The sequence below is a fragment of the Ichthyophthirius multifiliis genome, assembly GCF_000220395.1.
Source record: "Ichthyophthirius multifiliis unplaced genomic scaffold scaff_1120509251428, whole genome shotgun sequence".
Classification (NCBI taxonomy): domain Eukaryota; phylum Ciliophora; class Oligohymenophorea; order Hymenostomatida; genus Ichthyophthirius; species Ichthyophthirius multifiliis.
Window position 1 is genome coordinate 67,364 of NW_004085883.1, and position 25,444 is coordinate 92,807.

Genomic DNA, 25,444 nt, shown 5'->3' on the forward strand with positions numbered 1-25,444 from the left:
TTATTTTAATAATGTTAATTTAAATTATTCTACTATATTATAACTGTTTTCACTTTTTTTGCTTTTTTTTTTTGGTTTAAAAAAAATATATATATATATATATAAAATAAAATAAAATTATTTAAAATTAAATAAAAATAATAATTTATAAATAAACTTTATACTTTTAACATTATTTATATTATTTTCACTTTCGATTTCAATATTTTTTCTTAATTGTTTTAATCATGAACTTAATCGATTTTGTTTTTCTCTTATATTGTTTCTATATTTTATTTACTTTTAATTTCAACTTATATGGGATATTATTTTTATATATCTTATGTTAATTCTAATTATTTTTGTTATTTTTATTTTTAAATATTTTATTTTTGCTTTTCATTTATAATAACTTTTTTTTCATCTTCTTCTTGTAAGTCTTTCTCTTCAACTAATGTTAGATTTATCTACTAGATATTTATTTATTAATTTGAATTTATTCTATTTTGGTTTGATTATTCGAGGTTGTTATTATAGCTATTTGTTTTAATTTTTTTATTTAAATTTTTAAATTCATATTCTTCCTCTTCATCCTCGTATATTTCTTATTATATTTTTATATTTTTAGATTTTTAGATTATATTAAAATCAAATTCTAAATTATTTTGATAATTTTGTTCATTTTTAAATTTTAAAAATTCATCTTTACCATATTCTTTACATAGCCATTCTTTTATATTTTTTAATAAAAAAAATTAAAATAATAATATTTTTATTCAATGTATATATATATATATACATTCAAAAGTATATTTTCCTTCTTATATATCTTTTGCTATATTAATTGAATTTAATAATTTAAAATTTTTTGAGTTTTTATTTTTCTCTTAGAACTGTTTTGTTAATTGCATTATTTTATTTTCTGTCAGGTAAGAACTTTAAATAGATATAAATATAATATATGAATATTATATAAATGTTTTTTCAAAATTTATCTGAAAAAAATTATTCGAATTTTTTTTTTTAAAAAAAAAAAATATATATATTATTTCTATTTTATTCTAAATTTATTATATATTTTAATACTATGAATTGTCCCCAATAAAATTAATTTTATATTTATATTTATATTATTATTCACCATTTTTATTTATTTTTAAAACCTTAGATACCTATTTTTTTTAAAAAAAAAATTAAATTACTTCAAAAAATAATATTTATATTATACGATTCCAGGCCACCAAGGATATCCTTAAATTTTAGCAATTACTAAATCATTTATTTTAAAATAATTCATTAGTTTTTATATTTTATTTTTAATTGTTAGAGAAAAATAAATATATATATATATATAAAGTGTATTAAATAAAAAAAATACGTCTAAAAATATATATTTATTAAAAAATGTATTTTGATTTAAAATTTTAGAAAATTATTATAAATATAAGAATTAAAAAATATTCTATGTTGTATTAATTATTTTTTATTAAAATTACTTTATATTACCTTTATTTAGCTATTTTTTTTAATAAACAAAAATAATTTTAAACATAAAATTTATTATTTCAATAAATAATAGTAAATTATTTATTTCAAATAATTATTTAAATAAAATTATATAAGTTTGTTATTACTTACATTTAATTATTATTTATAATTAATGATAAACATAAAGTATTTTAAATAAAATAATTATATTTTTGCATGTTTTTAAAAATTTACATTTATGTGTATATATATAACAATTTTTATAATTTTTTTTTTAATATATTTTTTATTAATATAATTGTTTAGTATATTATCTATGTTAATTTTTTTATATTAAAACCAATAATAAATTAATTAATACATAATTAAATAATTATATTTATCAATATTATTTTTTTAGTTTTAAAGAATATCAGTTTAATTGTTTATTTCGCTTATATTAAATATTAATAATATTTTATAAAATTGTAAATTTAATAAAAAATATAAAAATTAAATAAATTATTAGTTTTCTTATTTAATTTATGAACATATTTTAGAATTAATTTTATTTTTGATAATTTATTTTAATTTTTTTAAAAAATAATTTCATAATTTAACCTACATATTATATTTAAAAATGTTTAATTAAAAATTTTATAATTTATAGTTTTTATTAAATATATTATTTAGTATATAAGAATAGAACTAAATTAAAATATTTTTAAACAAATATAAAAATTTAGTTTTTAAATAGTAATATTAGATAATAAAATATATAATTATAATTATTGAAAATAATATATAAAAAAGTCATTTTTAGTATTTATTTCATTAAAATATATTCATAACAAAAAAAACAAAAGTAATATTTTTTTTATTACTAAAAAATAAATGAAAAAAAATATACATATATTTTTAAGAAAAATTTATATTATCAAATTATAAAGATTATTTTTTTATTAAAATTTATAATTTTTAAATTTTATATTAATCAATATTTAAAATATGATAATACATATAGTTTAAAATTTACAATAATGTATTTTACCAGTTCCTATTGAACTTATACTGATATTTAATCTATTTTTGTGAATAATAAGTTCTTTAAGAAATAATTTAAAATCTTTTTTATTTATTATTTAAGTTTGTTTCGTTTTTTAATATTTTTTTTCTTCTTCTATTTATTTATTGATTTTTTTATATTTTGGTAAATTAATATATATAAATAGAATTTTATAAATTGAATTAGTATCAGATAATATTTTTAGAAATTACTAATTACTATTAACTTATTTTTAGTTTATATGTTTTTCTATTTCTTTTATAAGAAAATCTTTATTTTAATAAATAACTGATTGTCTTAGGAATTATTTACAAAGTTTAACTTAATTAACCAAAAGAGCAATTATAGTAAAAATATTAAACTAATAAATACCTGAGGATTCTTTATTATATTAAATTAGCAAAAATAATAAAATAATATTACTAATACAATTTAAGATATATGTTTATAGCTCATTCTAAAAATTTAGATTCAAGAATAAATTTATAATATAAATTAAATATTATATTTTCTATTAATTCTTTTCTTACAGAAATTTAAATTTTCTTTTTTTTCATCAATGTTAATAAAAATAAGTAAAATTATTAAATTAAATAAAAATCTAAACAAATCGAATATTCATGCTATATTATAAAATACTTAATATTACTATCATTTATATAAAATATGTTATAGTATAAATAAATTCCAAATAAAAATATATATACTTTTACTTATTTTCTACTATAATTAAATATTTTATATTTAACAATTATTAGTCATTGTTAAGTATTTGTAAATATTTATATTTTTAATGATTTATTATCAAAAATACTTTTAAATAATATATATTTAAGCCGTCCGTTAATAATCTAGTTAATAGTATGAAAAAAACATTTATTAAATCAAATAGAATAGAATTTAACTTGTAAAAAGTAAAACTAAATAAGGTTTTTATAAAATATCAGTTAATGTGCCCAATAAATATATTTACAAAAAATCTTAATAAATTTATTTTGAATCGATTGAGGGGTTAAATTATTAATTTTTTGTATGTGTTTTTTATTAATTTTATGAAAAATATTTTTGATTTTTTAGTTTTGAATAGATTTATGTAAAATTTCAAGTTATTTAGTAATAACTTTATTCTATATTTCTAAGATTCAATTAATCAAATAATTTCTAAATAAATAAAATATATATAAACAATATGTTAATACTTTTATTTTTAAAATATTTTTAATAATATCTTAGAAAAAATATAATTTAATTTTTTTTTAATTTAAATAGAATATTATTAAAATAAAATAAAAAACATAAAGCAAAACAAAACAAAAAATAGGGAAATAAACCGCTTATTTATTTTTAATTTCTTCTTAAAATTATTAATTCTTTTTCATGCAATTAAAACACAAGCACCACCAATAGCTTTAATTCTTCTTTCAGCAGTTTTAGAGAAAAATTTAGCTTTAACAACAACAGGTTAATTTGGGAGTCTACCTTTTCCCAAAACTTTAAAGAATCCAGCTTTAGTAACATCAATAACAGGGGCCTAATTATATTTAAAAATAAATAAAAAAAATTAATAAAGAAGAAGATAATTTATAGAAAGTATAAGTTTTTATAATATATATCTAAAAATAAATATATTTAATTGCCTTGTCTTTGATAGTAGCATATTTTAATCTAGTTTAATCAGATACTAAAGACCATAACTTATCAATATTAACGGTTTGTTAAAAGTGAGCGTTTTTATTGTAATGGAAAGTTCTGATTCCTTTTTTACCGAAATAACCAGGATGCCATTTTTACATCAAAATCTATATACATAAAAAAAAAATATCACAAAAAGAAAATTAATAATTTAATTACTCTATGATGATGCATACCACCAGCCATACCACGACCTCCTCTACAACCACCCTTTCTATCTGTTTTATATTTGATTTAATATTTGATTAAAATTTAAATTTAATTTACGCTTTCCAACACGACCGTGACCATGAGAAACGTGTCCTCTTAATTTTCTTGAATTTTTAAGTCTTGTAACCATTTTTTATATATTTTTATTTGTAAATTAATTTTGTTTTGTTTTTAATTTAATATTTAATTATTTTATATTTAGTTTTTTTTAATTATTATTTTCTCCTCAATATAATTATGTATTTTTTAGCCTTTTATACCTTTTATACAATTTAATTTAATATTAAATTTTTTTAAAAAAAAAATAACTTTAATAATTATTTTTAATTTTAAACTGCAATAAAAAAAAATTGTTATTAAACGAAATTAAAAATATTATGTAAATATAAATAATGTACAATATTAAATAATAAAATATAAAAAATAAATATAGATATTCATAATGAAATTTTTTTTAAAAAATGTTAATTTATTTAATTTAATATATATAGATATATATATAAATATATATATTAATTTATATTATATATATATATATATATATATATATTTATATATATATATTATATCCTAAAAAAAAATTGATACACTATGTTCATTAATTTTATAATTAAATTTAGGTATTTTTATTAATTTCATTTTCTTCCTTATACATTACTACTATTTTATTTTTTTTGTTTACTTTTAGATTATTTATCTTATTTAGATTAAGCTTAATATTTTTGTTTTAATTTTGTTGTCGTTTCAACATCAATCTTTTTTTATAAAATAAATTATTTTTAATAATTATAAAAATATACATCATCATCCATTTCATCATTAGAAACTTCATCTTCATCTTTTTCAGGTAATTTAACTCTAATGTTTCTACTTATACTTTCAATTTTACCAGCTTAAAATTTAAATTTTAATATAAATAACATTTATAAAAATAATCATTTACTTTTGTTTAATAAATTTAAATTAATGTAATTAGAAACACCTTTACTAGTTTGTTTGAAGTCATTAGGATTATAATTAGGATCATTTTTGACTGGTTAATAAATAAGTTTCATTTTTTCAGTAATTTAAGCTAATCCTTCAACTAAAGTTTCATCAGTAACTATAATATTTGGTTTTCCTTCAAGCTTTTTTTATTTATATAAAATTTATATATATATAAAAAAATACTCTATAAAACTCTAATCTTTCATATAAATGTTCAATACCTGCTTTTACATTAACTAATATTTTAGAAACTCTATCATATTTAAGTTTAGATTTTTCACACTTATTAGATGCATTATTAACATTTTTTTCGATTTCATCTATTTGCTTTCTATTAGGATTATCATTACCTTCATATTTTATATGATTTAGACTTTTTTTAATTTCATTTCTAAGTTTTATTTGTTCTTCGATTTTATCTGTGTATTCTTATTTTAATTCATTTAAAGATCTAGATGTTTCATCTTAAGTTGTAAATTTTTAAATTATTTCATTTACATCTGTTACACCTGTTGCTTCCTTTATTTTATTTTTATTTTTTTAAATAATTTTTAATAAAATTTTATTTTATAAAAAAAATAATAATATGTATATTTATTTAAATATAATAATTTTTTATTTTTTACATATAATTTTCTAAAAGCTTCTTCATAATCTAATAATTTTTATTTTTAAAATGTTGTATCTTATAAGTTAGATTAATCTTTATTTTAGTTATTTTCATTTAAGTTATAGATTTAAGATTTTTCTTAATTTCTATCTTCATTGTCTTTATCTTTCTTTTCGATTCTTTAAATTACTGCTTCTCTTTATTCTATTGCTTTCTTTTTTTCATCAATATAAGCTTTTCTTAATTCTTAGACATTAGCCTTTATTTTAAATATTATATATATATATATATTTATATATAAATATATACTTTTTTATGATTATATTTCTTTAATTCTGCTGATGCGAGTTCTTTTGCATGAGTAGCATCATGAGCTAATAATAAAAGCTCTTCAAAATCATGTTCTTTTCCTTTTAAGGAACGCTCAATTGCTGCTAATTAATTATCATATCCAACTCTCTCTTCTTTTAATCTTTTTACGATTTATTCATATGTTTTTTTAATAGATTAGGCTTCGTTGAATTTAATCATTACTTTATCTAATCTATTTTCAAGGATTCTTATCTATCTCATTAAAGGAGATTCTTCTATTACTATTTATTTTTTATATTGAATTAAAATAAAAAAATAGTTTATATTTTTTTTGTTATTATTATTATTAAATTACCTCCAAATTTTATGTCTGATACTTCATTTAATTTATCTTAGAGTTATAATAATTATGATTTTTTTAGTTTTGTTAAGTGTTTAGCATCATCTTATTTTCTTCTCCAATAATTCTTAAAATATTATATATTTTTTTTTATTTTTATTTTTTAACTTCATCCATTATATCTCCTGACCATGATACAAAACTTCCATGAGTTTTTGCCAATCCAGGTGTCGAAGCCTTTTTTTTATATATAAATAAATAAAATTTAGTTATTAAATATAATAAAATATATAATTTTATGTTTATTAGTATTCATGTATATTTTTTTTTTATATATATATTCTTTTTAATTTATATATTTATATGTTTACTCGTTTGTTTGCTATTAATTCATCTCTTAACGTTTTGAGTTCTTTATTTTCTTTTTTTAATGATTCTATTATTTATATATTGTTATTTCTTGTTTGTTCAGCATTAATATGAAAAGCCTTTCTATCATTTTCTTTATTTATTTAATTAAAAAATGCCTTTATATATTTATTATTTACCTAAAAGATTAGATTTCTTTGATTAATGTATATATTCTTCTTCAAGTTATTTTAAGTCTTTTTGATTTTTTTAAGCAGAAGATACTCTTATCATTATTTTTTTTTATTTTTATTTTTTTGTAAATCAAAAATATTATTTTTTTTATATATATATATATATATATTTCTTTTTTTAATAATAATTTAAAAAATTATGTTTAAAAAAAAAAAATTACTTTTTCAAAAAGTTTTATTTTTTATTTGAAAAAAAAAAAAGACCAAAAAAATATAATTAGTAAAAAATAAAATAAAAATGTATATTATTAAATAAAGTAAATATTTAATATTAATGAAATTATATTTAAAAATATTACTTTTTAGCATATTTTTTCTCTATTTTAATTTTTTTATAAACTCTATAGAAAATAAAATAATGTATAATTTGATTTTTTTTGCCATTACTCAAAAAATTTGATAAAGTTATATTATTAATGTTAATTTATTTTTTTAGTTATTCAAAAATAAAAAAAATATATAATAATATTTAATGATATTATTTATTTTCAATAAAATAATTTTATAAAAACATATTCTCTTTATTTATAATATAAATAGTATTAAGTTTTTGTTTCAAGCTATAAATTTCTATTATCAATATATTTTACAATTACTAAATTTAATTTTATTAATGAATATATGAAAATAAAACTTTTGATATTTTTTTTTTTGCTTTAATATAAAATGATATAATTAGTTTGTTTATAAAAAAATATAAATTCATAAACTTTAATTTAAATTTTATTTTTTTGGTTTAGTTTTTTTATAAAATATAAATAGTTTTTATATAAAAAAAATATTTATAATTATTTTTAAAAAATTCATAAAGATTTATAATAAGTGATATGAACGAAATACTTAATTTGTAAATATAAAAAAAATATCTAATATTCATTAATAATATAATTTATGATTATTGAAAATATTCAATAAGTTTAATAAACAGAAGATATTATTTTTAAATAAATTAAATATAGTAAACGAAAATTATATCGAATTTGAAAAATTATAAGAATAATAGTACTTTTCAATTAAAAATAAGATATAAAGAATATTATAATTAAATCTTAAATTCCCAAATGATTTATAATAATAAAAAAGCTTTGAAATCTAAATAGAATTTATCTATATGCTAAATAAACAAGAAATCTATACGAAAGCTATTTTAAATTGCTTGAAAAATAAAATGATATTAAAAGAACTATAACTGGTAATACTTATAATAACCTTTTGGAATATATCTTTACAAGTAATATATCTTAATAAAATAATAAAACTACAAATAATAAATAAATATTTTTTTTAATAAGGAATATAAAAATTTGTATGAAAAAAATACAAAGTAATGAAAGGAAAATTATTTACTTAATAAAATGAAAGAAGAATAAAAATAAGAAAATTTATTATAAAATAAAACTTGTTATTTTCAAAATTATTTTAAAAGAGTTTTTCGAAATAAGTAAAAATAATCAATTAAATAATATAAATTTAATTAAAAAATTTTAAAAAGAAAGACAGTCGAAAAATTAAAAAATTATAAGAGTTAAATGTATAAATATTGATTGAATTTTTAAAAAATATAAATTGAATTACTACTATTACAATTTTTGCATCTAATGATTAAATAAACTCTTATAATTTTAGTTTTATTAATTAATGATATTTAAATAAAAAAAAAATATCTAAAAAACATAAATACTTAAGATTTTTTATTTTCTTATATTAAAATATAAATAATTATGAATTTATGGAATAAATAATATATATGGTTTAATATTTAAATATATAATTTTATATATATTTATTTTAATATTTTTTTATATTAAAAGAACAAAATTTTTTTTTTATTATAAAATTGACCATTTTATAATAATTTTAATTTTAACACTTATTTTTTTTAATTTTTTTAACATTTATAAGAAATATTTAAATCAACAAAATATAAAAAATATTTTAATGTTAATTACAATAATAAATAAAAATATATAAAAATTAAGATTTTATATAATTTGAATTTTTCATAATTTAAACTAGAAAATTTCGCAATTATCGAAATTGATTCCTTTAGAAACATACCCATCAGGTTAAATTCCTGGACTAGTAAAAGTACCCAGGAATGAATTATGAGAAATAATAGCTATTTTTTAATTAGTAATATCAATATTGTTTTATTTAATATATTTTCTAATATACAATTTCATTTTTTAACTTCTTGTATATACATTTTTTACACTTTCGATACTTTTTGGGAAAGTTTAATCTATTTTTTCCAAAAGAAAATTTTAAACAGAAAGATTGTTTTAAAATTCACAATTTTAAAATAATTCAAGTTGCCAATATTCGTTTATTTTTTAGTCTTCATCTTGTAATAGATAAAAGTCTAAATTTATATCAAATTTAGTATTTTAATTTCTTTTATTTTTGAAATATCTTAGACTTTGCTTAATTTTTCAGTTAACAAAGGATTTATTATAAATTTTATTTTGGAGTTTTTTGGATGGTTTTTGAATAAAAAATTAGCAGTTTAAACTGCTCTTAATAAAGGGGAAATAAAAACTGTATGAATATCAATATCATTATAATATTTTGACATTTTCTCACACATTTATATCCCAAAAGGGTGCAAAGCAGAGTCTATGAAAGGCTCGTTTGTTTAATATACATTTGATTCAGGATGATTGAATGAAATTCCGGTTTAATAAAAAAATTTGCTACTTATATAATTATACTCACTTAAAGAATGCCTTATTAAAAGTAATTCATTATCTGAATTGGGATCATAACTGTAAGGCTTTTCTAAAATGATGTTTAGTAGTTTTAAATCATCGTTAGAATATTATATCTTGTTGTTTTTGAGATTTTCCGAAAATTAAAAGGACGTTATTAAATCTGAACTTCTCATATTATGGTAATTATTACATTTCTCACCATATAAGCAATTGCCTTTTTTGAAAGAAATGCATTCCTTTTTTTAATGGATTTGTGGTATTTTGAAATTTTAATATTAATCGGAATTTCTATAGTTTTAGTGCAAATATATGCATTTTTCGTCAAATTTACAAGTTCCTTTTAAAAAAAATTGACAGATTTTATATATTTTTTTTTATTATTTATTGAATATATTTTTTTTAGATTATTCCATTTTTTTTTTTTATAAACTAGATTTTTTTAAATTTTTTTATAAAATAAATAAATAAATAAAAAGGCTTTATTTTTAATAAAATAAAATAGTAATTTATTCTATAATCAGAAGTTAATCTTTATATTAATATTAATTTACGATTTTTTAATTAACTAAAAAAAATAAAAGCATTTATATAAATTTATAATATTAATAATTCATTTAAAAAAAAAAAATTAAATGCAATAAAATAACGAATAAATAAATTTTCATGTATGTATTCGTATAAAACCCACAAACCTGCCTTCATACTGGAATACATTACAAATCGAAGGAGAGAAACATATAAAAAGCACAAAAGAAAATTCAATATTATTAGTCCAACCAAACAATACTTAAGGAGACCAAGTTTTTATCTTTGATTAAGTATTTGATTAAAAATCGTCTACTTTATAAATATTTGAAAATTCAGTAAAACCATGTTTAGAATAATCTATATTTAAAGGATTTTCACATACTATATTATTATATGGAATGACTGGTTCTGGAAAAACTCATACTATGTTTGGGTGTTTAGAAGAGAAGAAATAAAGTGGAATAGCTTAAGAGACAATTAATTATATTTTAAATAAAGGAAATGCTAGGAATATTAAGATTTCTTATTTGGAAATTTATAATGAAAACGTAAAAGATTTATTTAATGAAGATTAAAATAATAATACATTATAATTAATTGAAGATCCAGAAAAAGGAGTCTATTGTCCCAATTTAACTGAAAAAAATATCGCTAGTATGGAAGAAGCTGAGAGTTTATTAAAATAAGGAAACAAAAAAAGGATCATGGCAAGTACTAAAATGAACCAGTTTTCTTCTAGATCACATGTTATTATTTAAATTTCATTAGAAATTAATGAGTTTTAACCGAAATTATATATGGTGGATTTAGCTGGGAGCGAAAGGGCTTGCGATAATAAAGGGATAAGGCAAAAAGAAGGGGCTAATATTAATAAAAGCTTACTTTCTTTAGGAAATTGTATTAATATATTATCTTAATCTTCCCAAAGTATGCATGTTCCTTATAGAGATTCTAAATTAACTAGGCTATTAAAAGAAAGTCTTGGGGGAAATGCTAAAACGCTATTTATTGGTTGTATTAATCCTGCTTTTAGGTATGTCGAGGAAAGTGTAAATACTTTAAAATATGCATAAAGAGCAAAGAAAATAAAGAAAGAAGTTTATGAAAATGTGAAGATATTCTATGATAGATTTTAGGAAAATAATTTAGTTTTATTAGAGAAAAAATAAATGGAAGAAATTTAAAGGAAAAAGGATTTGTTGATTTTATAAAATAAAAATTAAAAAAAAGAAGAGTAAGAGAATTTACAAGAAAAATAAATTGAAAAGACAGATTTAAGTTTTTAAGATAAATATTATATTTGGACTTTAAAATATGAATAAATATTAGAAAATAACAAATAAATTGAAATCTGTTTAAATTAAGTGGTTTCATAAAAATATATTAATGAAAAAAATATACACGAAATTATGGATTCAATAAATCCAGTAGGAATGGCCTAAAAAGACATCAAAAATAGACTCGATAAATTGGATATTTTGAGAAATAATTTACTAGAATAAGACGAGTATATAAATAAATTAAAATAAGAGTAAGTTCTTGTTTATAATTAAAAAAATTTCATTGAAAAATAATTAGATGAATTATATACTGTTAAATATATAAATGAATGCTAGAAATTAACTAATTATAAACTTTATAATACTCTAGAAGGTCAGAATAAAAAATTGGAATTACTTATAGATGATTTAGTGAAAAATTAACACTATTAAAAATAAGAATTGTAAAGGAAAGATTTTTTTATTTAAAAATTAAAATAGGAATTAAATGAGGAAAAGCTAAATTTATTGAAAAAAAATTTCCATAAATAAAGAAAGTCTTTAATTAATTTCCGATAATAGAGTTTTAGTTTTACTAATAATAGTAAATTAACTCCGAAAGATAAACATAAAAGTTATTTATAATTCTCGACTTTCGTACCTTCAAATAATGTTTCACTTTAGGCTATTAGAAATAGCTTTCATAATAGTAGGAACAGTATAAAATTAACTTCTGGGAAGAAATAATGTAGCCCAATAAATAGAAAATATAATAACAATAGTAATAATTAGAGAGATTTTTATTTAGAATAATAAAAAAAATAAATGATTATTGAAAGTTAATTAAAAAAATTAAGAAAGAGATTAGGAATTAATTAAAATGGATTATTAGCCAAATAAAAGAAATATTAAAATTTTTATAAGTAATAATAATAATAATTTTATTGTGAAAATTATTCTCGAAAATCTAAAAATTCTCTTTCGGCAAGAAATAATAGTCATTTTAAAAAATAATAATATTAAGTAGATTCTCCTTATTAAAAGAAATAAAAAAAAATCCCTTTTGGAAAAAACAATATTTTATAAAATATTTAATGTGTTTATTTAGATTGGAATGATAAAATAGATTATTTCGATAAAATTTTGATTAATAATAATTAATGTTTAGGTAATTTTGATTGTAGATTAATTTAATAAGATTAGTCTTTTGGATTTAGAAAAGAATTTAGTGAAAATAATTCTTCTTAAATTTATACATAATCTAATAATTTTATACCTGCTACTTCTATTAATTTATTATGAGAGAAATTATATTAAATTTTTAAATATTATATATATAGGTGTTAAAAAAAAAATTATATATGTTTATTTAATTTTATTACTGAAATTATAAGTAAAGTAATAAAATAAAATGTATTGTATTTATGTTTTATAAAAGAAATAAAAAATCTAATTAATTTTTGTAATATAGAATTGTTTTATATAAAATAGTTTAAGTTCTCATCGAAATTTTAATAAATTTAACATTTTTCATATTAATTATTATATATATATTTATTTCCTGCTTATTTAATATATATCTTTAATTAAAAATTACTTTTAAATAATGTTTTCTTTTAATATTAAATATTTATATTTGATTTTTGTTTTTTGCGGGAAAAATAAAAAAACTTACAAATAAACAAATACAATTTATTTAATACTAAAAAAGAAAATGTAAATATAAAAACTCAGTAGAGATTCTATATAAAATATTTGTGTTTCTTAAGTAATAATAGATCTTTCTGCATGTAAACAAAAAAAAACAAAAAACAAAAAAACAAAAATAAAAAAAGGTGTAAAGGAATTACTAGAAAATAGCATAGATGCTAAATCAACACTTATAGAAATTCAACTAAAAGACCAAGGACGAGACGGCATAATTGTAAAAGATAATGGCCATGGCATATCAAAGGAAAACTTAGATAAAATAGCCTAAAAAGGTTGCACAAGTAAATTAAAAGTATTCGAAGATTTAGAAAATTTAACATCATATGGATTTCGAGGAGAAGCATTAAACGCGATTAGTCTTTTGAGCGATTTGAATATAAATACAAGGACTAAGGATGATCCTATAGGTTAGAAATATTCATTCAATCAATAAAATATAGAGGGCTAGATAATTAAAAAAAACATAAGTATGGAAATAGGTACTACTATATAATTAAGCAATTTATTCGCAAACATACCAGTAAGGAGATAAGAATTAGTTAAAAATATTAATTTTTAATATAATAAAATAGTAAATTTAGTAACAGAATATGCTTTAATTTGTACTCAAATTTAAATTTTTTTGATCAATTTTTCAGAAAAAAATACAAGGAATGTTATTATAAATTCAGGAATGCCTATGGGGGATATTTTAGGAAAAATTAAGTAGGTATTAGGAGAAAAAATAGGGTAATAATTAGTATAGTTTAAATTGGAATTTAATAACGGTAATAGTGTTTTAAAAGGATTTATTTAAAAAAATATATAAAGCGGGTCTTAAAAAGCAAATGTAGGCAAAAATATTACTTTTATGTATATAAACGGAAGACCTGTAAATTAGTTAAAGAAAATAAATTATGTTTTTAATGAATTTTATAAAAAATATAATTTAAATAGTAAGTATATATATGTTTTGGAACTAGTTACTCCGGTCAAAAATTTAGATTTTAATGTGTCACCCGATAAGAGAGAAGTTTTCTTTTAGTTAGAAGGAGAACTTGTGAATTAATTAAGAGCTAAAATGAAAGAAATATTAGAAAAGGAAGACTTGGTGGAATAAAAAGTATTAGGAAGTTTAAAATAAAAAGATGAGTTATGTAATAATAATTCAAATAATAGATATACTATTAATACAAGAAAATTAGCTTCTAATGATTAAAATACTAATATTGAAAATAATACTTCTATTAGTTAATCAATTAAAGAAAAAGGATATACGATTTCAGATTATTAATAAACAGAAATAAAATAGTAATAATCATAAGATGTTAAATAAAAATTATAAATAAAATAATTCGAAGCGGGTAATAATTAGTTTTCATATAATATTTTTAATTATGAAAAAAATAAAAATAAAAATATATTTTAAAATTCTTTTTTAAATATTATTGAAAGTTAAAAAGATAATATAGAAAAAACAATAATAATAATAATAATAATAATAATAATAATAGTATTAAAATATATGAATATTCAAAAAAAAATATAAATACTTAAGAAAAAACTTATGACAAAAATGATAATTATTAAAAAAATATTACTTTTATCTCTTAAAATGAAGAATAAAAACCATCAATAATAGAATAATATAAATCATAAGAATTTCCTGAATTATAAGACGATCATGAAAATGTTAATGTAATAAATTCTGATTTTAAAAAGGAAGAATTTTTAAAATTATAAATAATAGGTTAGTTTAATAAAGCATTTATAATAGCATTTCATTCTGAAAAAAAAATACTGATTTTAATTGATTAGCATGCTGCAGATGAAAAAATACACTTTGAACATTTTATGAAAGAAAATAAACCTTTTGGAGGTTAAATGTTAATGCATCCGATTAAATATGAAGTTAATTTTTAAGAAAAGCAAATTCTGTTAGAATAAAAAAATATCTTTTATAAATGTGGATTTGATTTTTAAATATTAAATGAATATGCACTTATTTAAAAAATGCCTTGTAGTAAATATATTAATTTTAATATTAATGATTTCGAAGAAATTTTAAATTATTTAAGCAATTCTTATGATATTAATAGCGATTTTAAACCCAAAAAAATACAAAGAGTTATTGCTTCAAAAGCCTGTCATTCATCAGTTAGGGTTGGATAATGTTTAAATATTAAAGATATGAATTAAATTATTGATAATTTAGCTTCGTTATAGTCACCTTGGAATTGTCCTCACGGAAGACCAACAATGGTTAGAATTCCTCCTTTGGATGGATTTTTAAAATAAGTTTAAGTTTATAAAGCATATTGTTTGTGACTTTTTTTTTTTATAATTATAAATTTTATGTATATTTATTTATTATCTTTTTTTATAAATTTTAAACTATATTTATAATTTAATTTTTTTAATAGTTTTAATTTATTTTTTTATTTAATATAATTTTATATTTAATATAAATATAAAATTAAAAGAGTATAAATATGATATTTTAAAAATATTTATAGATATTATAAATAAATATTTTATAGATAAATAAAAAAATATATAAATAATAAAAAAAATATTATACTTATAAAAAAAATGAAATATTTACTGTCTTTACTTAAAGTTGCTTGATAAAACATGATAATAATAATAAATTAAAAATAATTAATAATTATCTAAGAAACAATAATCATGATATGTATAAAAAGTAACATAAATAAATATTTATTATTATATTGATGATTTACTATATCTTCATGACAAGTATTTTCATGGATGTTTTGTCATAGTTACTCTGAAAATATAAATATATATATATATATATATATATATATATATATATATATATATAAATTAATTTATTTAAATTTTTTTTACTTTTATTAATATTTATTCTTAATAAACAGAAAAATAATAAAAAAGTTTATTTATAAAGAAACTATAATTATCTTAAACAACTTTATTAATTAATATAATATATTGAATTTTTAATTAAAATAATTAATGTAATATATTATATAAATATATATATATATATATATATATATATATATATTTATGATGATCACCAATTCTTAACGACGGTCTTCATAACTTAAATGTTGAGAACGAGAATTCCTGATAATTTTATATATATATATAATAATAATAATATTATTTATTATTTTTATATTAATTTTTATAATATAAATTAGTTAGTAAATAAAGAAAAAGAAATTAAATTTGGAAAAAATATTAAATATAAAAAAATAATTATATACATTTTTTATTTTTTATTAATTAATAATAAAATTAAATATGTTTTTAAAAATTTTTTTTTATATTTTGATTTGTTTATTTAATGTATATTACTTTTAAAAATAATTAATTGAAAATAAATAGTTAAATAATGAATTATATAAAAAGTAAAATATTAACAATTATAATTATACTAGAAAAATTATAATATATACCCTAAAAATAATAAAATAAAATTTAAAAAACTTAGGAAATTCTTGACTTAACTAAAGTATAGGCCACTTAAAAAAATAAAATAAAAAAAGAAAAAAATTAATAAATAATTAATTTAAAAAAAAAAAAATTGTAAATAAAAAAAACTCTATATAAATTAATACATATATATATATATATATATTTAACTTACTTACAAAAAATGACATCAAGCTGTTTAATCTGTATATAAGATATATTAAGCGAAGCAATACTAAACTGTTGCTCTCATCAATTCTGTTACGGCTGCATTTTGGATTGGATGTAATATAAAAAATAATGTCCTTTATGTTCTTAAGAAGTTCATTCTGTAAAGCACAAAGAAACTGAATATACTGTTTTTGTAAAGGATATTAAACCTATATAAAAATATTAAAATGAATAATAGGAATACTTTAATCATAATTATTTATCTTTACAAGTAGATAAATTAATATATAAACTTGAATAAGTGGAAAATAAACTAATGCAAAATTAGGAAAAATATGATGATTTTCATTGGCTTGTTTTTGATTAAATCGATATTAAAATTAGTTAATTGGAAGAAATTATAGATAATGTTTTAAGCTTTGATCCTAATGAAATTAAAATATAATGCACTTAAATTGATGAACATTTGGATTTGATGAGAAATAACAAATGGAAAAAAATTTAAAGTATTTATTAAGAATTATATTCTTAAATATTATAAGACGAAGTCATTTTAAAAAATAAAAAACTTGAAATAAAAAAAGTTAAAAAAGAATAATAGTAAGAATATTATTGCTTGGATTAAATTAATATTAAAACTAATACCAAAAAAAAAGATAAAAAAGGAAAAAGTTGAAATAAATTTTAAATGTTTAATTAAAAATAAAGTTAAATTTTCATTATTTTTTTATAAAAAAAAATAATATATAATTGTTTTTAAATAAATATATACTTTCTTTTTTATAAATTACATTATATAAAAAATTAATGTTTAATTTTAATGATAAATATAAAATTTAGTTAAATTAGATAAATAAAAATAATATGATAATAATATTATATATATATATATATATATATATATATATATATATATTTAAATAATATATATATTTATTGTCTTATATATTTAATATATGTATATGTTGTTAAAATCTATTACATATATATACTTGTTTTTTATTAAATAAAGATAATATTTTTAACTTATAAAAAAATATAATTATTTATAATTAAAATATTTAAATTAAAAAAAATTATAAAATAGGAAAATATTAAAAATGTAAGATGATGTAAATAAATTAGATTTAGATTGTTATAATTCTCTTGATTTAGAGTATTTAAGGTTTTTAAAACATGAAGAAAAAAAAGATAAAATACCTTAAATTTCGTTAGATTCCTTTAATTTATTAACAATTATTGGATAAGGAAACTATGCAAAAGTATCACTTGTTTGTAAAAAAGATGATGGCTAAGTTTATGCATTAAAAGCTTTAAAAAAGAAATATTTATAAGTAAATAATTAAATAAATTAAGTATTAACAGAAAGAAACATTTTGGTAAAAAAATAAAATATATAAAAGAATAAATACAAAATATACTTTCAAAATATCTAACTTTAAGATTTTTTTTGTTTAAATATAAATATTTATAGTAAACAAACTTTAATTTTATTTCATTTTTTTAACAAAAAAATATTAACATTTTTAAAATTAACAAAATTATAAAGCAAACTGTCAACAATAAATATATCGTAAAAATGAAATACGCATTTTAAGATAAAAAAAAGCTATTTTTTGTTTTAGAATTTTGCCCAGGAGGCGATTTATTTACATTATTATAAACAAAAGAATATTTAAACGAAAAGCAGTAAACTTTTAAATTTTTAACAAAAAAATAAAATTCTTGATAAATAAAAAAAGAACTAAATTTTATGCCGCATAAATAATAAAAGCGTTTGAATATTTACATTCATATAATATAATATACAGAGAGTAAAATAAAAATAATATATATACATATGTATATCAAAATAAGTTTAAAACCCGAAAACGTATTAATAGATTCAGAAGGGTATATTAAATTAACAGACTTCGGCTTATCAAAGATGGATATAACGCATGAAAAGGCTGCAATATCATTTTGCGGTACTCCTGAGTATTTATCTCCTGAAATAATACTTTAGTAAGGCCATGGGAAGGCTTCAGATTGGTGGACATTAGGAAACATAATATACGAGATGATAATAGGAACTTTACCTTTTTATGATATAAATAGATATGTATTATTTGAAAATATAAAAACAAAGCCATTTAAAGAACATGAGAAGATTTAAGGAAATTTAAAAAATTTAATAGAAGGACTTTTGCAAAAAAATCCGGAAAAACGTTTAGGATCTATAAATGGGGCTTAAGATATAATAAATCATCCATGGTTTTCAGATTTAAACTGGGACCATTTAAGAGAGAGAATTATTTAGCCACCTTTTAAACCTAAGTTGGAAAATTCTGTGGACGTGAGTTATATTGCTTAGGAATTTTTAGAATTACCTATTTTTTCACCCGAGGAATCTTTATAATCTGGATAATCATTAGGAATTTAAAGTTTTTTTTTATATATATAGATTTTTTTTTTTTATATTTTTTTGTTTAAGATTTTACACTTGATTCATAAAAAGAATAGTATCTTTAGAGTAATAATTATATAAATTCAGTTCCTAATAATTAAGAAAAAATGAATGAAGATATAAGCGAAGTTTAATTTTAAATGGAAACTTTACTAGACGATTATTCACAAAAAAATGAAAGTAATTCTATAGCTAAAAATATTAATATGGTATGAAGGAAAAAAGGAAATTTAATGTTTTTTAAATTTAAGTTTAAAAAACATTAAATAAATAATAAAATGGTAAGAAAATATTTATTTAAATATCTATAATTTACATTATTATAAATAAATTTATATAAAATAAATATATATTAATTAATATATATTTTTATAACTATTTATAATTATAAATTTATTTAAAACATTCATATATATATTCAATTATTTTTAATTAATATACATATAAAATTACTAAATAAATAATAATAATTTATATCAAAAATTAATTAATTATTTACAAAATGACTATTTATAAATATAATATAAACATATATTTTTTAAATAAATATAAAAAATGGAAATTTTAAAACACTTTATAATATGTATTTTTTCTTAGAATTTTTTTTTTTTTTTTTTCAATCATTATTCCATAAAGCTTTTCCATTTATTAAAAGCATCTTCACCTTCTTAAATAACATCCATTCTTCCATTAGTAGCAGCAGCTTCTCCGTTAGGTTTTAAAATAATTAGTTTTGGAATAGCTTTAATTTTAAAATATGAAGTAAATTTTTTTATTCTTTCATCTCCTAAAGGAATTGCTAACCATGGCATTTGTTTATAATATGTTTTAAATTCTTCTTCAGTAATATCGAATGGTATTAGTATTATTTCTAAAACTTTATCTTCCATATTTATTTCATTGTAAAAATCTATTAGTAATGGGGTAAATGCTTAGCAAGGGGGACAATATGAAGCAGAAAAATAAAGACATGTAACTTTATTTGTTTTTAAAGGTGTAACATCAAGTAAACCATTTTTGCCTAAAAAAGTTGATCCTAATTGAAACTCGTTATTTTCTTTTATTTGATCGACTTTTTATTCCATATTTTTTATAATTATATTTTTATTTTTTTTATAAATTTATAAATAAAAGTTTATTTATAAATATTAATTTTAAAAATTATTTAATTATATTTTAATAAATAAAAATATAAATTTTAATTGTTAATATTTAATAATTTTCAGTAAAGAAAAATTTAGATGTATAAATATTCAGAAAAGCCATAAATATTATAAAAATATATAAAAAAATTAGATATTTATATTTAAAAATTAAGTACTTTATATATATTTTTTATTAAAATAAATCAGATATTTAATTTATTAATTGGATAAACATCTAAATAATATTTCTATTCAATTATTATAATATATTTTTTATAAAATACACTGTTTGTTTAGATTATTTCTTATTTTATGTATTTAATAAAATGCAATTTATATAATATATTATTTAAATTTTAATTTTATATTTTTTTGTTTATAAAAGTTTTGTTTTTAAAAACTATATTATTTAATTATTATTTTTTTATAACAAAAAATAAATAAAGAAAGTCTTTTTTTTATTTTATGTTAATCTTTTAAAAACGTAAATTAAGAAAATCAAAATAACAATAAAAATAATATATTTTTGTTATAAATTAATATCTATTTGTTTATAAATAAATAATATTCTAATTCAATACATAAATAATTTATTATAATGGGTTGTTCTTAAAGTAGAAAATATAGAAAAGGATAATTTACTGAATAAGAAGTAAAAATATTAAAAGAATATCATTAGTTAAAGGCAAATTAATATGAATTGTAAAAATATACATACCTATTTTAATTTAAAAAAAGGATTAATTTTTTTTTTCTTTTAAACAAAAAAAAAAGAACAAGAAATAAAAATGAACTATCTTTAAAAAGTTTCAAGGAAATATTTAATGAAAATCCTTTTTTAGGCATATAATTATACTATTTTATTACAAAACATTCATCTAATGGAAAAGTCACATAATAAATGTTTATAGATACAAGTAAAAAAAAAATATTTAAAATAATCAACATATATATATAAAAAATTAAATAAGTTGAATTAATATGTAGAAAAAATCCATCTAATGAAAAACTTCGATAAACCTATGGAAAATATGATAATGTAGAAATTTTATCAATGATATTATTCAAAAGAATAAGGAAAGAAATAATCGAACAAAAACATCAAACAGCAGTAATAAGTTATAGTGAAGCTTTCGATTTTGTATCTGTAATATTAAAAATGTTCAATGATAATTAATAAAAATTCTGCAACGAAGCCACTACGAGGTCTATAATAGATAATATTTTCCCTTTTAATATTGGGAGGATAAATTGGTGGTCATTTTGTATATTAATAAGGGAATATTTGTCTTTAATAAGTATAGTTATTTCCGAATATTTAGAAATAAAATTTTTATAGTCATAAACTTCATTCCATTTACCAAAAATCATTTCTGATAATAAATTTTAACTATTAAATAAGGAAAAATTAGTAGTCCTTTTTTTAAATAATCAATACTTATAATAAACTCCAGTAGTAATTTCTTTATATTCAGCAGACGAAATATCTTTCAATTTTAAAAATTTAACCCAAAATCTAATTAATTTTAAAGGCCCAACTTTCGTTCTATTAAAATTCGAAGACGATAAAAATAACTAGTATATGGTAGGAGGTTTTAATCAATTTTAATGGCATAAATAAGGTATCTAGGGAGATAGAGAGTCTTATGTTTTCTCTCTATATCCTAGATATAGACATTTTTAGCCTATAGAGGAAATTACAATAACTTATAGGTAAAATATGTAATACTGTTATCTAAATGAGAATAAAGGGTTAAGTTTTGGAGGTATGTAATAGGAATCTTGTAGGATATGGGTCGATGCGAATAATTTAAGTAATTCTTTTGCAACTGATGAGGATTTTAATTATAAATCAGGATGCTTAATAGATGCTAGAGTTTAGAATTTAAAATGTACAAATATTGAAGTTATTGGTTTGGAAAGAGAACCTATTATAAATAATAATTCTTTAATTTAATAATAAATTGTATTCGAAAAATATTATAATAATACGTAATTTATATATATATTTATAATTTTGATTATTTTTATTTTTATAAAATAAAGAGAAATTAAATAAATACTTGACTCTTCAGCTAATTTAAAAAAAAAAATATTAGAAGGAATTGATGTGGCAAGAGCAAGTGCTATGAGAATTAATTAATAATAATAATATTCTTAAATAAATAAAAGTAGGTATTCAAGTAAAAATATAGTTAATTAATAGAATTAGGTTAATAATTAGGAGTTTATTCTTGATATAAATTAAAAATAATTTTTAAATTATTAAACTATATAGACTACTAATTCTGATACTTTTAATAGTAATATAATTTAAAGTGTTAATAAAAGTAATGCTTATTTATAATAATAAAATAATAATATCGATAATTAAAATAGAAAATAATAAAATGAAGTCTAGACAGTTTAATCAACTATAACAAATAATGAAAATATTAATATTAGTGGATATAAATAAAAAATAGATTAATAAGCTACTTTATTATAAAATTAAGTTAATAATAAAGCAAATAATATGTCTTATATTTATGAGCCTTAAAAAATTGTATTTGAAAATAATTATAGTCAAAATTATTCTAAAAGTGATTTGAATAACGAAGGAAATATATATACAACTGATTAATATAATAAAAGTAATAATTATAATAGCAAATAGCATGCTTAAAGCGAATTTAATTATTTTAGTTCATAATAAACAAAGTAAAATAATAAAATAAATTATTTTAAAAATATTTAAACTAGAACAAAAAATAATAAAGAAATGTATATAGAGGAATTAGGAAAAATAATAAGTATGATTATATAAATATTAATAAAGATTTTTATAAACGATTTATTATAAATATATATATATATATATATATTTTTATATTTTATATATTTTTATATATTTTTATATATTTTATTATTATAAAGATAAGAATGAATATATTATAGATTAATTTAATCAAGAAAATATTTATTGATATTGATATTTGAAATAAATATTACTTAAATCTTTTTATAAAATATATAATTAATTAATTTTAAATAATTTTTTTTTCTATATTTTATAAATAAGTATATATTTTTTTATAAAATATTAATAATGAAAAAAGGCATAAAAAAATAAAATATTATATTTTTTAAATAAATATTTAAATAGAATATTTAATTCAAGTAAAATATTAAAAATAAAATATACATCATACTTAAAAAAATAATTTTTTTATTTAAAAGTTTAAATTATATATATTATTTAATTATTTATTTATTATAAATAAAATAAATATTTTTTTTAGATATATATTTTACTATTTTATAGAAAATAAAAAGAATATTAATATATTACATTATATATAAACGTGTTTAAATATACTAAGATAAAAATATTAATATATTTATTTTTATTTATATATATATATATGTTTTTATATATATATATATATATATATATATATATATATATAATATTTTAATTTTTTTTTTCTATATTATATTAGTTTTTAAAAATAAAATCAAAAAAAAAATAATTAATTAATAAATAAAAGAAAAAATATAAATTTGAAAAACTCCTTACGAAAATGGTTCTTAATTTTATAAAATTTATAATTTAAAATTTAATTTTTATATAAAAAATTAGTAATAAATGAAATTAAGAAGTAATATTCATAGTAGTAATATTAATAAAAGAGGATAAGTAAATAAGTCATTAAGAGCTAAAGGTGATAAAAGTGTTAGTGCTTGGGTATTGGGAATATTTATTTTTGTAGTTATTGGATCCGCAATATTTTAAATTCTAAATGTATTATTAAATTCATAAGCATGATAAATAAAAGAAATATTTATTATTTTATATTTATAAATAATTATATATGTAATTTTTTTATTATAAAAAAATCTATTAAATTCATTTTTATAACATTGTTTTGTCAATAATAATTAATTAAAAAAAATCTTCATTTAAAAAAAAATAGAAAAAAAAATAAAAAAATTACATTATTATATCAAATATAAAACAATAAAAAAAAATACATAAATTATTTATATATATATATAAATTTATATATTTAATGATAAAAATATTAATAAATTAAAATACAAATATATATATATATATTCATTTTATATATATATATATATATATATATTATTATATTAATATTTATATTTATATTATTTTTATTTTTATTTAATAATATAAATCATATAGGATATTTTTTATTTTTATTTCAATTTTAATTATTTTTTCTTAAAATTTTTCCTGGTTATTTCTAAAAATTATTATTGTTCAATTTATCGTTCTAATTTTTTTTTTATATTATTTTATTTAATTCAGACTAGAGAGAATCTACTGTTATTATTTCTTTTTGTTTAGTTTTTGATACATTCGATAAGTTATCAAAATTATCTTAATTTGTTTACTTAGCCAAATTACATTTTATAAATTTACACTAATCAACACTAAAATTACTTGAATTTATATTCTCATTACTTTGTTTATCCTATATAAAATTTCCATTTTCTAATTTATTTTGGTTTTTATTTAAAATATTTCTCATTTATTTTTATTATTGATTTTCATATTAATCTTTATTAATATTTATTTATGTTATTTATTAATATTATTTTTTCTCATATTGGTTTTAAAATATTTAATTTTCGATATTTTATGTATTTTAACTCAAAACCTAAATTTATTTGCTCATTTTTTCTAATTCTATTGAAAATTATTTATTTTCATGAATTAAATTTTAAAGTTTTTGTATATTTTTAGAATATTAAT

At 16.2% G+C, this 25,444-nt stretch overlaps 6 protein-coding genes across 6 annotated transcripts, besides 28 other annotated features; 2 read left to right on the plus strand and 4 right to left on the minus strand. All coding sequences in view use genetic code 6, as the record gives it.

The window, feature by feature from the left end:
• Positions 1–482: 482 nt before the first annotated feature.
• On the minus strand, positions 483–1,276 carry IMG5_202360 (PWWP domain protein; the record flags this gene model as incomplete). Its single annotated transcript, XM_004023890.1, has 4 exons — positions 483–709; positions 779–974; positions 1,066–1,151; positions 1,208–1,276. 3 exons carry the CDS (start codon positions 1,274–1,276, stop codon positions 905–907), a joined length of 225 nt encoding a protein of 74 aa, XP_004023939.1. The 3' UTR covers positions 483–709; positions 779–904.
• Positions 1,277–1,724: 448 nt separating this feature from the next.
• Positions 1,725–1,764: a microsatellite.
• Positions 1,765–3,791: 2,027 nt separating this feature from the next.
• On the minus strand, positions 3,792–4,544 carry IMG5_202370 (ribosomal protein, putative; the record flags this gene model as incomplete). The annotated part of the gene is made up of 4 exons (XM_004023891.1): positions 3,792–4,043; positions 4,150–4,311; positions 4,364–4,422; positions 4,472–4,544. 4 exons carry the CDS (start codon positions 4,542–4,544, stop codon positions 3,888–3,890), a joined length of 450 nt encoding a protein of 149 aa, XP_004023940.1. The 3' UTR covers positions 3,792–3,887.
• Positions 4,545–4,791: 247 nt separating this feature from the next.
• Positions 4,792–4,835: a microsatellite.
• Positions 4,836–4,895: 60 nt separating this feature from the next.
• Positions 4,896–4,983: a microsatellite.
• A 66-nt stretch (positions 4,984–5,049) lies between these two features.
• On the minus strand, positions 5,050–7,144 carry IMG5_202380 (hypothetical protein; the record flags this gene model as incomplete). Its single annotated transcript, XM_004023892.1, has 8 exons — positions 7,035–7,144; positions 6,679–6,900; positions 6,321–6,604; positions 6,028–6,270; positions 5,585–5,920; positions 5,358–5,541; positions 5,215–5,306; positions 5,050–5,169 (listed from the first exon to the last, which is right to left on the minus strand). The coding sequence occupies exons 3-8, from the start codon at positions 6,582–6,584 to the stop codon at positions 5,050–5,052; spliced, it is 1,239 nt and encodes a 412-aa protein (XP_004023941.1). The 5' UTR covers positions 6,585–6,604; positions 6,679–6,900; positions 7,035–7,144.
• Positions 6,282–6,319: a microsatellite.
• Positions 6,981–7,022: a microsatellite.
• A 328-nt stretch (positions 7,145–7,472) lies between the features above and the next one.
• Positions 7,473–7,527: a microsatellite.
• Positions 7,528–13,477: 5,950 nt separating this feature from the next.
• Positions 13,478–15,256, plus strand: IMG5_202390 (hypothetical protein; the record flags this gene model as incomplete). The annotated part of the gene is made up of 2 exons (XM_004023893.1): positions 13,478–14,609; positions 14,739–15,256. The coding sequence occupies 2 exons, from the start codon at positions 13,478–13,480 to the stop codon at positions 15,254–15,256; spliced, it is 1,650 nt and encodes a 549-aa protein (XP_004023942.1).
• Positions 13,556–13,589: a microsatellite.
• Positions 13,560–13,597: a microsatellite.
• Positions 14,932–14,965: a microsatellite.
• Positions 15,257–15,876: 620 nt separating the features above from the next.
• Positions 15,877–15,920: a microsatellite.
• A 34-nt stretch (positions 15,921–15,954) lies between these two features.
• Positions 15,955–16,032: a microsatellite.
• Positions 15,999–16,046: a microsatellite.
• Positions 16,047–16,249: 203 nt separating this feature from the next.
• Positions 16,250–16,300: a microsatellite.
• Positions 16,301–16,457: 157 nt separating this feature from the next.
• Positions 16,458–16,504: a microsatellite.
• Positions 16,505–16,970: 466 nt separating this feature from the next.
• Positions 16,971–17,045: a microsatellite.
• A 916-nt stretch (positions 17,046–17,961) lies between these two features.
• Positions 17,962–18,021: a microsatellite.
• A 110-nt stretch (positions 18,022–18,131) lies between these two features.
• Positions 18,132–18,160: a microsatellite.
• A 28-nt stretch (positions 18,161–18,188) lies between these two features.
• IMG5_202400 (protein kinase domain protein) lies at positions 18,189–19,645 on the plus strand (the record flags this gene model as incomplete). Its single annotated transcript, XM_004023894.1, has 4 exons — positions 18,189–18,467; positions 18,638–18,777; positions 18,831–18,902; positions 18,946–19,645. The coding sequence occupies 4 exons, from the start codon at positions 18,189–18,191 to the stop codon at positions 19,643–19,645; spliced, it is 1,191 nt and encodes a 396-aa protein (XP_004023943.1).
• Positions 19,646–19,855: 210 nt separating this feature from the next.
• Positions 19,856–19,901: a microsatellite.
• A 250-nt stretch (positions 19,902–20,151) lies between these two features.
• Positions 20,152–20,619, minus strand: IMG5_202410 (hypothetical protein; the record flags this gene model as incomplete). The annotated part of the gene is made up of 1 exon (XM_004023895.1): positions 20,152–20,619. One exon carries the CDS (start codon positions 20,617–20,619, stop codon positions 20,155–20,157), a length of 465 nt encoding a protein of 154 aa, XP_004023944.1. The 3' UTR covers positions 20,152–20,154.
• A 54-nt stretch (positions 20,620–20,673) lies between these two features.
• Positions 20,674–20,737: a microsatellite.
• Positions 20,738–20,814: 77 nt separating this feature from the next.
• Positions 20,815–20,863: a microsatellite.
• A 325-nt stretch (positions 20,864–21,188) lies between these two features.
• Positions 21,189–21,247: a microsatellite.
• Positions 21,196–21,248: a microsatellite.
• A 2,262-nt stretch (positions 21,249–23,510) lies between these two features.
• Positions 23,511–23,585: a microsatellite.
• Positions 23,527–23,589: a microsatellite.
• Positions 23,590–23,803: 214 nt separating this feature from the next.
• Positions 23,804–23,833: a microsatellite.
• Positions 23,834–24,070: 237 nt separating this feature from the next.
• Positions 24,071–24,132: a microsatellite.
• A 630-nt stretch (positions 24,133–24,762) lies between these two features.
• Positions 24,763–24,835: a microsatellite.
• Positions 24,763–24,853: a microsatellite.
• Positions 24,854–25,444: the final 591 nt, after the last annotated feature.